This window comes from Theileria equi, chromosome 1 (assembly GCF_000342415.1).
Source record: "Theileria equi strain WA chromosome 1, complete sequence".
NCBI classification, from domain to species: domain Eukaryota; phylum Apicomplexa; class Aconoidasida; order Piroplasmida; family Theileriidae; genus Theileria; species Theileria equi.
Genome location: NC_021366.1, coordinates 754550 through 767160, shown reverse-complemented (window position 1 = coordinate 767160; position 12611 = coordinate 754550). Strand labels below are relative to the sequence as shown.

The window sequence follows — 12611 nt, the reverse complement described above, 5'->3', positions numbered from 1 at the left end:
TTTTGGGGGTTTTACTCGTTATAATTTACACATTTCTTATATTTAACATAAAATACACTCAAATATTTCAGATTGTGATTTTTACATATTATTGTACTCTAAATTGTATTTTTACCCGCCCTAAGGAACTGACGCCACTAGTACAGGCACCTTCAGAATACTATTTCTTCTCTTTGCACGAAAATACCCCAAAATTGCTAATGTAATATTCAATATTTTTGTATGTTATTATCAGCTATGTAGTACGATGTTATGATACATTAACTCCAAAAATGATCTACGGTATCCTTTTTCAAAATTCACAAAACGACACCAGGATATCAAAGTGGCAAGTCATTATACTGAAACTCAATACTTTTATAGGTACCATGACTTTGACACCGTAAACAAGAAACGTCTGGAAGATAAGGTACATCATGAACTCACAAATCGCGATAGAAAATGGTCGCACGTATTTGACCTAGAAGGAATGAAAGTCATATATAGACAATACTCTGGACTAATCATCTGTATGCTTGTAGACTTAGAAGACAATACGCTAGCACATTACGAACTCATTCATCTCGTAGTGGAGATTCTCGACTCATATTACGGGGATGTGTGCGAACTAGACATTGTATTTAATTTCAATCGCGTTCACAATATACTCGACGATATTATACTAGCTGGGGAAATTGTAGAGACATCAAAAGATATAATAATTGAAAAGCTTAAAGCTTCTGACAAGCTACCTTAATTTGTGGTTAAACAATACTACATCCATCGAGCATTATTACCCTGGTACTTTGGGGTGTAAGTGATTTTTCATTCTCAATTTCATCGGCAGATTTTAATTCGTTTCCAGTGCCACCAACACTTCTAATTCTTTCCAAAACCAAAATGTACCAAAGGGTTACAAAATGGAAGAGAATCTTTAAAAAAAACAAGAAGATCAATATTCCAAAATTTCTTGCAATGATTTCTCCATTGCGTGCAACCAGCGGAAACTGCATAGACTCAGCCAACTTTAAAGCTGCAAATACTATATTTCCAACAACTTTACCGGCCACGTGGCATAAGTGCCAAAACTTTACAAAGTGACAAAAAATAGCACAATAAAATATGATAGTTCCTGGAATCAAAGATGCCAGTGCAAAAAGGCTAATTACTGCGTGGAATATCAAATCTCCAAAATAGCCACGATGGTCCAAAAGAATGTTAGAAAGGCTGTTTAGGAACCAGAAAATCACTAAAATACAATGATCAAATGTAGCAAAAATAATTATAGAATACAATACAGAGACTTTGCCCCAAAATGTCGTTTTAGATTCAGATCGGTGAATTGATAAAAATTTATCCTTTAAAACGCTCATTTTGAAACGCTGACTTAGAAAAACATAATCAAGTTAATAACTACATTTACATTAAAATATGATCTGCGATAAAGCGGAATAAATTAAAAATATCTATTGAGTGTGTATAGCTACCGCTCGGCTACGGCGTACCCGACGCATCAAAATGGGTACATATTACAGAAACTTAAAATTTTACTCACTCTTACCCAGAGTTTCAAATGAATTCTTATAGTACTTTTTCATTATAAAATTTTGACGCTCTTTTAATTCCTCGATCTTCTTAGGTAGAATCGTAACCTCATGTTCGACGGCAGACATCTTTTTCCAGCCACTTCCCTCGTTTTTACGAATTACGAATAGAATGAGAGCATAGTATACATAAGGAAAGCAGAGGATGATCCTGAGAAAGCAAACGAGGATAAAACCTAAAAACCTCTGGTCTACCTGATTAAAATCAAGTAGACGAGTCAATGGTCTTTCATATTCCCGGTACCTTAAATAAAACTGAATAATACCACCAAGAAGCATACTCTACATAATGGATATTAGATCAATTTATGTAAAGGTGACATTTAAGTTCACGATGTCTTGCTTCTTGGTACCAGAACGTAGATACAATAAGAATAAAAAAACTTACATGTGTAATGAAATAGAAAAATGATGATAAGATGACGAAATAAATGATACCAGGGCTATCAAGGAGAACCATGTACAGTAGCAGCGTGGAGGCCAAACTTGCAATCTTGACCGCCAGGGGAAGGGAGAATCCTATGACATCTACCAAAATTGGGGGTTCGATGTACCATGTGATACCAAATAATATAGTTATGAGAAGCAAACAAACAAGCGAACACATGGAAATTGATAAACCAAACATTCCTGTTTTCACGGTTACACGATCTTTAAAGATCCATCTTTGGGGCCTTTGTTTAAGGATGAACATTTTTACAAACTTTAAATATTTAAGCCGCGAGCGCGAGTGTGTACACAAGTGACAACTACATTTACTAGACTATTACACTAAAATACATAATACAAGAGGAAATGTTCTCTTAATCTCAACCAATTTTATGTCGAGAAAAAAGTATGACCAAAAGCGCTGCGCTAAAGCTGTCCCCATGTTAGGGTCTCATAGTCAAAAATGGCTTGCCCCTTCAAAACCTTCATAGAATCTATGAATTTTAATCTTTCCATGGTAAGTTGGTCAAGATTCTCTCTTGATTTGTAGTTAACATTGTCTGAAAATTCCGGATTCTTGAAAGTTTGTTTTACACCCTTCCTGTTCACTTTGTTCAGAAAAACATCCGCGGTATCCGCATTTTGTCCCTGATGAATTTGGAATGAATCTTCAAAATTTCCGCTTTCATGAAAATCTATCCATCTAGATTTATCCTTTGTGAACTCAACCTTAGTCTCCCTCTCGTCTACTGTCTTTGCGTTTACATCTATGAACGGCGTTGGACTCCTGTAATTTGTCTCTTCCTTCAGCTGTTCCGAAGTTCTTATACCAGAATCCATTAACTTTTCTCGTGCGTCAAACAACCTGTTGAAGTGATTTACGCACCTCTTTTTAATATCATTTTCTGCCTGTACTGCTATCTTATCTGGATGCCATATTTTACATAGTGTGTTAAAGGCACGTTTTATATCGTTGGCATTTGCAGATTTTTCTAGGCCTAGCAGTTGGAATAATGTGGCATCTCTCTGTGCCTTTATAAATGCAAATCTAGAATCGTCACAGAACCCACAATTCTCCTTCATAGAAATACATGTTTTAGCCGCATTTTCCCAATCCAATAGATATTCGTAAGCTTGTATACATGTTTCATATGCGTTTTGATATTTGGGGATATGCTTCAAACATAATTCACAGTATTCAATGGCTTCGACCCATCTATGGAGATGAACAAGACTTCTAGCCTTATTATAATATAATTTTCCCATATTGTTATCACCAGATTTCATATTACAGTTTTCATCAATCTTTCCAAGTTCAAGTTGTTTGTTTATGGCCTTAGAGTAGTATTCCAAAGCCCTATCATATTCACCCTTTTTATAGTAATCTGAACCTTTAGCCGCAAGCTCAATAATAGAACTGGTTATAAGCTCTCGTCTCAGTTGATCATGTGATAGAGATAAAGGTGTCTCACCGATGTTATTGCAAACATTTATATTTTTACTGTAAGAGGAGTATGTTTTCAACTTTTGTGCAAGGATAACACCATTACCTTTCGAAATATAATGCCACAAGTTATCACCATTCGTCGGATCAAGAGGGAAAGATGAAAAATTATAATTTAGCATTTTCAAATATCTGGAAGCTTGCGGACAATTGTAGTTATCTCCAAATGCCCATAATAGTGGATGTTTTACACACGAAGAAAATTTAGGGGCCAGTTGGAAATCCATAAACTTCGCACAAATTGCAGCATTTATCACTTCCACTACTCTAAAATTATCACAGCCCAGAGACACAAACAGATAATTGTAAAGATTGTTTAGATTTGTACCTTTGAATATTGCTAGCAATACGCGCTTATTCATCAATACATGTGATTTGCTGGAATGTGTTGGTATATCAGTTGAAGAGGCGTTGACTTTTAACATCCTTGATGTATCATTTGAGTTGGATACAAATTGTATAGTAGATTCCAGCTCAGAAATGACTTGTCTTTCATTGTTAGATTGGGGAACAATCCCATAAACGTAATGTGAGTCGTCCATGAAGTGATCAGGAGCCTGGTATGACATTATGGAATCATGTGTAAGTCGCGCATGTATTATATAAGAATCACGTCTGATGGAATCTTCAATGAATTTTATAACCTCCTTACAATCTATAACTCCAGGCATTTCTCTGATATTCTGATACAAATTTGGTAAAAAAGATGAACCATCTGAATCATTAACGTCCGCATATAAGTACCTTATCAATCGTTTTGCAAATACCTTACTTTTTTCATCAAGGTCTACATAACCTATGTTTATAGATGGCATTGTGGTACTTGCTGTGAGATTCTCGCTAACGATATCAACGTGTTTAATGGAAGGAGTGATGCCTTTATCGTCATCCTCCACAGTAGAGTCGTTTATGGAGTCTCTGTTAATAGACGTCAACTGATGTACATGAGCTTCCAATTCTTTTACACGATTTTCAAATGTACTTTTCGTGAGTTCCAATTGTTTTGTCGCAACCTCAAGTTCTTTGTAGCAATTGTCAAGTTCCATATTGAGATTTTCAATTCTACTTTTCAAGAAAGAACAACATTCATCATATTTCTTAAGTCTCGAAGAAGATTGATATGCATTCTCCTCAATATGTTTCGCAATTTCTCTAAGTGATAAAGCCAAGGTACTTGGGTCATATCTATCACATGACGATTTAGAACTGGTATCCCTTTTTGATATGTGAAAACCAGTAAACGATGAACCACAAAAAACATCGTCGTTTAAGAGCTGATCAAGTAATGTTGAACTCTCAAGACCATCAGTATTCTTTTTCAGGGATTCTATATGATCATTTGAATCTGAGACCATTATATCTTCAGACGGAGCATTATCATCCTTTGAGTCGTAAAAATTGAATTTTGATGTATTGCGATAATTTGGAAATAAAACACTTTCCCTGTCGACTTCATCTACACCATAATTGGCACTAGGTTGACCGGTGACATGATCGAACGATTCTGACTCGTAGTTCGATTGGCTGGAATCAAAATGGCCGTGGGAAGTAGGCGGTGCCCTCATTGTATTATCTTCTCTACAAAACATAAATTATACTTCTATAACCAAAGCTTTTATCCATTTGCCAGTTATTCGATTAACATTTGGAAAATACCTTTAAAACAATGTACTGATCGTTAGACGACAGTATTTGAGTTATTACCTCGCAATCTAAACTGTCATGTAACAAAAGGGTTGATAGATAAAGTAGATTTATACCCTGGTGAATAAAACATTAAGACCATTTGCCGGTGGAACAGATGATGTGTAGTTGTTTATACTGAAGTAAAACCTATGCGAAAATACTAAGATATATATGCCAGAAATAAAAAGTATAGGAACAAATGTGATAATAATGCCAAGCTAAGTGTCAATTTCAGAGTAGAACGGATGTTTTTACTATGTTACACGGCTAGAATCCACGATTTACCATGTATTCACCAATCCTCATAACGAGAATGAATTTTCTCAATATATTACCATATTACAAGTTAAAATATTCATAGGATATATTTTTAAAAAGTACGAACGTATAAAATACCACCAATGTGAAACTTAAAATCCCTACAATCCATGTGTACAGTGGAAAATATGACTTGGGATATGGATAAATCAAAATAATCTTAAATTCTTGTGAAGTATGTAACTATGCTATATATTGGTGGTAAAATACGTTCTTTACAATGGACAAATCTGTTGAGGAGGTATCGTTTATTCCGAAATTCGTACCCACAATTTACCATAGAAGGATGTAATATCATCAGAAAACCTCAAAAAATATGTAAATCAACTAGAGAAGCGTATCTATAAGAACCAGCAAGATCGAATTACCCACCCAAACGATCCAGAAAGGTATTTAAAATCGTATGAATAAATATATTCACAATATAGATGGGTAAAATCTGAAGTGGATCTAGAAGAACATATTTCTCTATTTAGAGACCTATCCACTATGCCAGAATTGTACGATGAGTTCCTCAATCTCGGCGGTTTGAAATTTCTCTCTGAATTGTTATCACATCCAAACATAGGTAAGCCATAATTTAGGGTAACACAAACAATTTAGACATATTTATATCCTCAATAAACGTGCTGGCAGAACTACTAGACCCTGAAATTATATATACCCTGAAGAATCATGAAGCCATAATAGCAGAAATTGTTAGTCCCTTAACTACTAATACTCTTCCTTAGGAGGCACTAAAAATACAAAATTTGTGTATAAATAGCCTGTTTAAAATAGATGAAGGTATCATTTTATTACAATCCACATAATATTACAGATCATGATGAAATTGATTACCAGGGTGTAAAGAGTTCATTTGAACTGTTAGAGAATTTGATCGAACTCACACCAAATATTTTGGAAGAAATGAGTATAAACAGCGAATTTTTACTTTTTCTAGTAAAAAGAATGAATAACAGGAAAACAATGGAATATGATGCAAACAGAATACATGCAAGTGAAATACTTTCCATTTTGTTGCATGGATCGGAGGATTCCCTGGAAATTTTTGGAAAAAAAGATGTAATTGATGGGATAGATAAACTATTAAGGATAATCGCAATCTATAGAAAGAGAGATCCAGATAGTATTGAAGAAGAGGAACTCGTGGAAAATGCTTTCCAATGCCTTTGCAGGCTCATGCTTATATCTAGCAATCAAATACGCTTTGGGAAAATTCAGGGGGTAGAACTTGCAATCCGTTTAGTCCGTCAAAGAAGACAAACATATAGGTTGGCTCTGAAATTATTGGACTATTCTCTCCTTGATTCTCCAGAAAACTGCACAACATTTGTTCAGCTGTTTGTTCTCCCGTTAACACCATATTTATTTACAGCACTGGATTAAAGTGCATTTTTAGTGTATTAATGCGTAAGGGTGTAACCACCAAAATTGGATCGGATCAAGAGAGAGAAGATGACGGTGAGTATATTTAATACCACTTACAATGTCTAGAGCATGTCATTAGCGTAATACAATCGTTATGTTCCAATTGTACTGGAATAGAACTTGGTATGAATAAATTATATAAAACAATATTTGTAGCTCGAGTCATGAATAAGTTTGTAGAACACAAACATGAGAAACTGGAAAGATTGATAGAAATGCACGAAAAATATGTTGACATATCAAAAACTATGTTAAAGAGCGTAGGAAATAGTAAAGATCATGCAGGATCCTTGTATAACGCTCTTAACATGAACGAAGGGGAACAGAATTACCTAAATAAGTACGAAGCTGGACTGTCAACATGTCAATTGATCGACTGTGTTTTAATTCGGATATATAACATGGGAAATAAGAACTTATCTTTGTGTCTGTTACTATTATTGCACAACAAAGGAGTGAAGATTCAGGATATATACAACAACGTTTCAGGTTTGTCATACGCGCTTGTCTCAAAATACTCAGACTACCTGGACCACCTTTCTGAAGAAGCCAAGGATACAAAGGATCATGTTGAGGGTCTTTTGAAGAACTTTCTAGTCGGAGCAAGTGATACTGGAATGTTTTCTTGAACATAGAGTAAACTACCATGTACGAATCGCAAGTTGTCCAGTCTGGGCAACAAAGACAAGTATATATCTCGATTCATCGCTATTTACCAATAATAACACATGTAATAAGTTGTAAGACTGCATCCCTGACCTTTTAAGCTTCTTGACCTGGTGTGGTCCCTGCACCTGAACGCATATATACACACTTGTCTATAGTAGACAACCTAGGTGCTCTAAATGTCTTGATATTCGTCTTAGGTGTTAGATAATATGTTTAGAGGCAAACGATTTTGTTTACGTAATATGGTTTGTTCTAGAGAATGGGCATATATATAATCGGTAGTCAATATCTACCTGAAAAGAGCGTAACACTCATGATCTAATTGCCAGTACCGTTAACATGCGTTTTAATATAATAAAAATATTCTTTAAATGAAGTTTTGCATAAATAGAAAATGTCTTATTCAATTCTGGTTTTATTGTGTATATATACCAACCTTGCCTCTGCAGTATTGACTACCAAATCTGAAAGCCTGGGAAGCAATATTTCGGCAGCTAAAACCGACAGTAATGATCACTTTGTTATCGTAGGATCAAATGATATCGCACATGAGCAGAGTTCTACACAGCGTACTGAGGACATTAAAAGTCATGAAGGTAAACCATTCGAAAATGTCACACCTGGTTAGTTGAATCTGTTTATATACACACGTCAGTAGAGAACAATAATGTCAAGTGGAACTACATTAAACATGGTGCCAACTGGACAAATGGCACATGCCAACTCGGAATGAGGCAGTCTCCCGTTGACCTGCATGTTGAAGGTTTAGACAACGACCAATCAAATAATCTCAAGAGAGTTTATGATGCCATATTAAAAGGCGGACTCGCAGAAGAAACATTTGAGCCATGGAAGCGTGGTGATATTGTTTACACATATAATCACTACATGTCATCATTGCAAATATTGAGGTCTCCTAATCAATTCAGAATAACAATACCATCAAATGAAGGTTCCACATTTGGTGCTTTATTCACAACTGACAAACCAAACCTCTATATGGCAACACATATTGATTTCCATTCTCCAAGTGAACATACATTTGAGGGTTCTGCTAATAGGAGACAAATTGAAATGCAGATATGGCATTATTTGAGTGATTCAAAAACTAATGATTTGGGTGTCTCCTCAGTAGATCGACCTGAGACTACAGAAGTGAATTTATTGTTGAACAAAATTGATGATAAAAAGGATAAAGGAACATGCAAAAAGGGTGTTAATGCCAAAGAAAACACAAAGGATGTAGAATCTGTGCAAAAAAAGGATGAACCTAAAACTGATAAGAATAAGACTGCCTCAGAACCCACTAAACATGACGCAGAAATAGGGTTACATTCTGAGAAAGAACCAGAAAAGGGAACTAAATTGGCCAATGGTGAGGATCAATCTAAGCTTCAAAAATTACATGAACGCGAATTAGCTGAGAGACTCAAACATGAGAACAATCATCATACTCTAGAAGATTTTTTCAATGATTTGGATAATGGTGAGCCAAGTATGATTCAGCTCAGAAACAACATAGAAAATGAATATACTCATCCACTAACAACCGAAAAATCTTCTGCATATAAACGCTTATTTGAAAATGAACATTTTGATCTCTTCAACAAATATATGATGACTCACTTGAAAAATTCTTCCAATAACAGTACTGGAGAGAGAATGCATATAAAGGAGAAGAATATGGCTAGGGATAAGAATATGCATTGGGGACGTTGGGCAGTTATTTCACTAACCTTTATGAGTGAGGAAATAGAAAAAACCAGTATTGAAAGTCTGAAAACATTCCCATCTGAAAGGTTTATTGATCAGATATTCAGTGCTGGTTCTAGTGTTGAAGTAACGGAAAACAGTGTACATTCTTCTGTCGGTGATTTGAATACTAGTGATAGCAAACCCGTACCAACAGTTAACTTAACCACACCTGTTAACCTATCATCCCTGTTTATGATGTTGGAAACAAAAAATGTTAACTATTTCGCGTATGATGGATCATTTACGCAACCTGGATGCGAAGAAACGGTCAGATGGTATGTAGCCAAGGAGTCTCTCCCAATTTCCACAGAGTTAATGTTACACTTTCATCGCATGTTAAATCCCAACCTTCACATCGAGAATCTTAATGACTTCGTTGATAATTACAGAGAATTACAAAACGTTAATAATAAAAGCAAGAACACAGGTAAAGTTCGTTTTGTCCATGGGTATCCCATGGAATATTTTGTCCTGTCCCCCTTTAAGCATGGCTTTAAACCCCCGGTCTCAAGCTTTAAGTGTTTACAGTCACTACTTCCATTTGCAATATTAATGGTTATATTTTAATTTAGTAACATATGTGTACATAATAGAGTTATGACTTTGGTGGTACTATCGATATAAATGTTAAAAGAGTGTGGAATGCGTCAATTGTGCGATCTTTGTTTGAGTTTACGTTTTGGTATGATGACTCTAGCAGGTCTAGCAGTTCATTTGCTTCGCTTGGAGTCAGGAGATCAGATGGCTGAATATGTTGATAAGTACAAGTGTATATTACCTGTTGCCCGCTTGAAACTAGATTCTTTAGCGCATTAATGTAGTGGACCAATGCATTAAAGTATATTTGGTGCGATTCATTCCTCAATATGTGTGCAGAATTTTCAAAAATCTTATTCTTTTTACAATGAATAACGGCTTCATGGTGTTCACCGTTCCTTGCCAGTACGCACAAACTTATGCAGTCGAATATATTTTTTAATTCAAGAACTTGCTTGTTATTCGGAGCAATACTCTGTAAAATGGATTTAAATTCTAACATTATATACCTTTATCAATGAATAGTAGACACAGAGATCATCGATAGTAAATGTCTTGGCTTCATTTCCATCAAAAATATAGCAACAACACGCCTCAAGTACAGCTATAATTGTCTGTATATTCATATAGAAAACTTACATGCACAATTGTCGATATCCCGTATACAATAAAAACACTTGAAAGCAGATACCCATAAACCGACATGTGCTGAATATTGAGCCAAAAGAGATATAGCATATTTTGCTGATGCCCTTCTAGTGGACAACTTGACTAATTTCTGTAATAGAGGGCCTATGGCTAACATTCCATTTCTAGTTATATAACTCCCAAGATAACGAGTATCAATAGCTTCATGAAAATTTTCTGCAACAGCATACTTTGTGATTAATAAACTTTTAGGATGTGGAAGTAGGGTCGATAGTAAAATCTTTATCTCAGGTGACAAATTTCTCTTGCGGTTGAATGCCAACTGAATCAAATATGGAAGTTCTGGACTATTTGCATGAGATTTCTCTTCAAGATTCCACAAACTATAGGCAATATAAGTGAGATCTTCAGAATCAAATAAATTGGTATTTTCAAAATATACTACAAAAATAACAGCGAATGTCTGAATATAAGATGTTTTCACTGCCGACATCAACAACCTTAAAGCTTCCAAAACTCCACCTGCTAGTGCAATAGAATACGCATAAAAGAAAATTTTTTCCACAACATCTGAATTTGCAATATTTATTGTGTTTATTTCCTTAGTGAGAGCATGACATAATTTGGAAACAGAAGAAATCATGGAACTCTGGGCCCCAACCAAAATCAAGTTAAGTTGGTACCACAAATAATCATCCTTTGTCAGTAACATACTGCTATCACATGGGGAATAATAATCAGGATACAGTATACTAAGAAGTAAGAGTGCATAAAAATTACAGCCCCTAGATAGAAAACTGTTCTGATTGTCATGTTTAGTGGGAGAATATTCACCAGCAAATCGGCTAAGTAACAATTGTTTATCATCTTTATTTTGCCTATCGAGCAAGATTTCCTTGAGAAACCCACATAATTCCACAAAAAGGGGAGGAAAATGATTGTTTTCCAGTTGGGGTATGGTATCACAGACCTCTTTATTTGACAATATATCAAATCCTTCAGTAAACCCACATCTAAATGAGAGGAAGGCGATAAAAAAATAATACTCAGAATCCTTTATCTTAGAGTTACTGTTTGAAATAGATGCCTGTCCGGGAAAAATAATATTTGCACACTCTATTATTTTTTTAAGTGTTTCAACGGGATTTTTGCTGTCTACAGATAACAGTGAGTCCAAAAATATTCCTTTTGTATTCAATATAGAAATTTGTAAGCTTTTCCAGGCGTTCTTTTGCAAATTCTTCAATGATAACTTCAAATATCTGGACAGAAAAGTCGGGGACTTTGTATTACCTAATTTTCCTATATCCAGTAGAAAATCAACAAAATCAGTTGGAACTATAGATAGACTTTCAAACAATTTGGTAATACTTTCAACAAATATCCGGTGGGATTCTGGAGTTATCTTAGAATTGGTGGAAAAGTGTCTATCCATCCAACTGATCAAAACTTCACATTCACTAGATAAGACTGCCTCAGGGACATCCGAATGGTTTAAATCTTTATGAGACTTATGGCACGATGGTAATGATGCATCTTCTATTTTTTTCAGACGGTTTGTTACGATGTCAATTATAATTCTCTTATCCTGATCCCATAGTCGTAGATCTTTATGATAGTCGAGCGATGATTCTTCATAATTACCAATGTTTATATTGTTATCTATGTTTTTAGAGTCTAAATTTGTACCCTTTCCACTGGATTTATCCGTAGGTGTGACCAAATCTTTGGACAATTCAAATAGATTGACCACAAAAGATGAATTCGTGGTAGATTCCAACGGACCTAAAGCAGATGCCGAAAATGTATCCCAATCCATATTGTCTGGTTATTAAATAGTGCAGATAAACCGTTTTACGATTTTAAATTGAGAATAACACAAAATATCGTACATTATAAGAACGGGGATGTTGGAAACAATATTAATAGGCCATCATAATACAAAACTAATGGAATAATGTAAAAATATAAAGAAATGTGTTTGTCCTTAAACTTATTACTAAATGATGTTAGCCCGATTATATTGACCGCTCAACTGAAGCAATTTTTGA

At 35.0% G+C, this 12611-nt stretch overlaps 7 protein-coding genes across 7 annotated transcripts, besides 1 other annotated feature; 3 read left to right on the top strand and 4 right to left on the bottom strand.

Annotated features, from left to right (window-relative positions):
• Window positions 1-272: 272 nt before the first annotated feature.
• On the top strand, window positions 273-736 carry BEWA_021600 (clathrin coat assembly protein, putative; the record flags this gene model as incomplete). The annotated part of the gene is made up of 2 exons (XM_004828921.1): window positions 273-325; window positions 364-736. 2 exons carry the CDS (start codon window positions 273-275, stop codon window positions 734-736), a joined length of 426 nt encoding a protein of 141 aa, XP_004828978.1.
• Window positions 737-743: 7 nt separating this feature from the next.
• Window positions 744-1352, bottom strand: BEWA_021590 (hypothetical protein; the record flags this gene model as incomplete). The annotated part of the gene is made up of 1 exon (XM_004828920.1): window positions 744-1352. One exon carries the CDS (start codon window positions 1350-1352, stop codon window positions 744-746), a length of 609 nt encoding a protein of 202 aa, XP_004828977.1.
• Window positions 1353-1526: 174 nt separating this feature from the next.
• BEWA_021580 (uncharacterized protein) lies at window positions 1527-2211 on the bottom strand (the record flags this gene model as incomplete). Its single annotated transcript, XM_004828919.1, has 2 exons — window positions 1527-1865; window positions 1972-2211. 2 exons carry the CDS (start codon window positions 2209-2211, stop codon window positions 1527-1529), a joined length of 579 nt encoding a protein of 192 aa, XP_004828976.1.
• A 227-nt stretch (window positions 2212-2438) lies between these two features.
• BEWA_021570 (hypothetical protein) lies at window positions 2439-5081 on the bottom strand (the record flags this gene model as incomplete). The annotated part of the gene is made up of 1 exon (XM_004828918.1): window positions 2439-5081. The coding sequence occupies one exon, from the start codon at window positions 5079-5081 to the stop codon at window positions 2439-2441; it is 2643 nt and encodes an 880-aa protein (XP_004828975.1).
• A 659-nt stretch (window positions 5082-5740) lies between these two features.
• BEWA_021560 (hypothetical protein) lies at window positions 5741-7580 on the top strand (the record flags this gene model as incomplete). The annotated part of the gene is made up of 9 exons (XM_004828917.1): window positions 5741-5761; window positions 5803-5909; window positions 5949-6088; window positions 6124-6218; window positions 6252-6306; window positions 6341-6863; window positions 6899-6984; window positions 7018-7074; window positions 7108-7580. 9 exons carry the CDS (start codon window positions 5741-5743, stop codon window positions 7578-7580), a joined length of 1557 nt encoding a protein of 518 aa, XP_004828974.1.
• A 384-nt stretch (window positions 7581-7964) lies between these two features.
• Window positions 7965-7993: a sequence feature (AT_rich).
• A 21-nt stretch (window positions 7994-8014) lies between these two features.
• On the top strand, window positions 8015-9942 carry BEWA_021550 (hypothetical protein; the record flags this gene model as incomplete). Its single annotated transcript, XM_004828916.1, has 2 exons — window positions 8015-8243; window positions 8279-9942. The coding sequence occupies 2 exons, from the start codon at window positions 8015-8017 to the stop codon at window positions 9940-9942; spliced, it is 1893 nt and encodes a 630-aa protein (XP_004828973.1).
• Window positions 9943-9970: 28 nt separating this feature from the next.
• BEWA_021540 (hypothetical protein) lies at window positions 9971-12379 on the bottom strand (the record flags this gene model as incomplete). The annotated part of the gene is made up of 4 exons (XM_004828915.1): window positions 9971-10120; window positions 10154-10387; window positions 10422-10516; window positions 10552-12379. 4 exons carry the CDS (start codon window positions 12377-12379, stop codon window positions 9971-9973), a joined length of 2307 nt encoding a protein of 768 aa, XP_004828972.1.
• Between the last annotated feature and the right edge of the window lie 232 nt (window positions 12380-12611).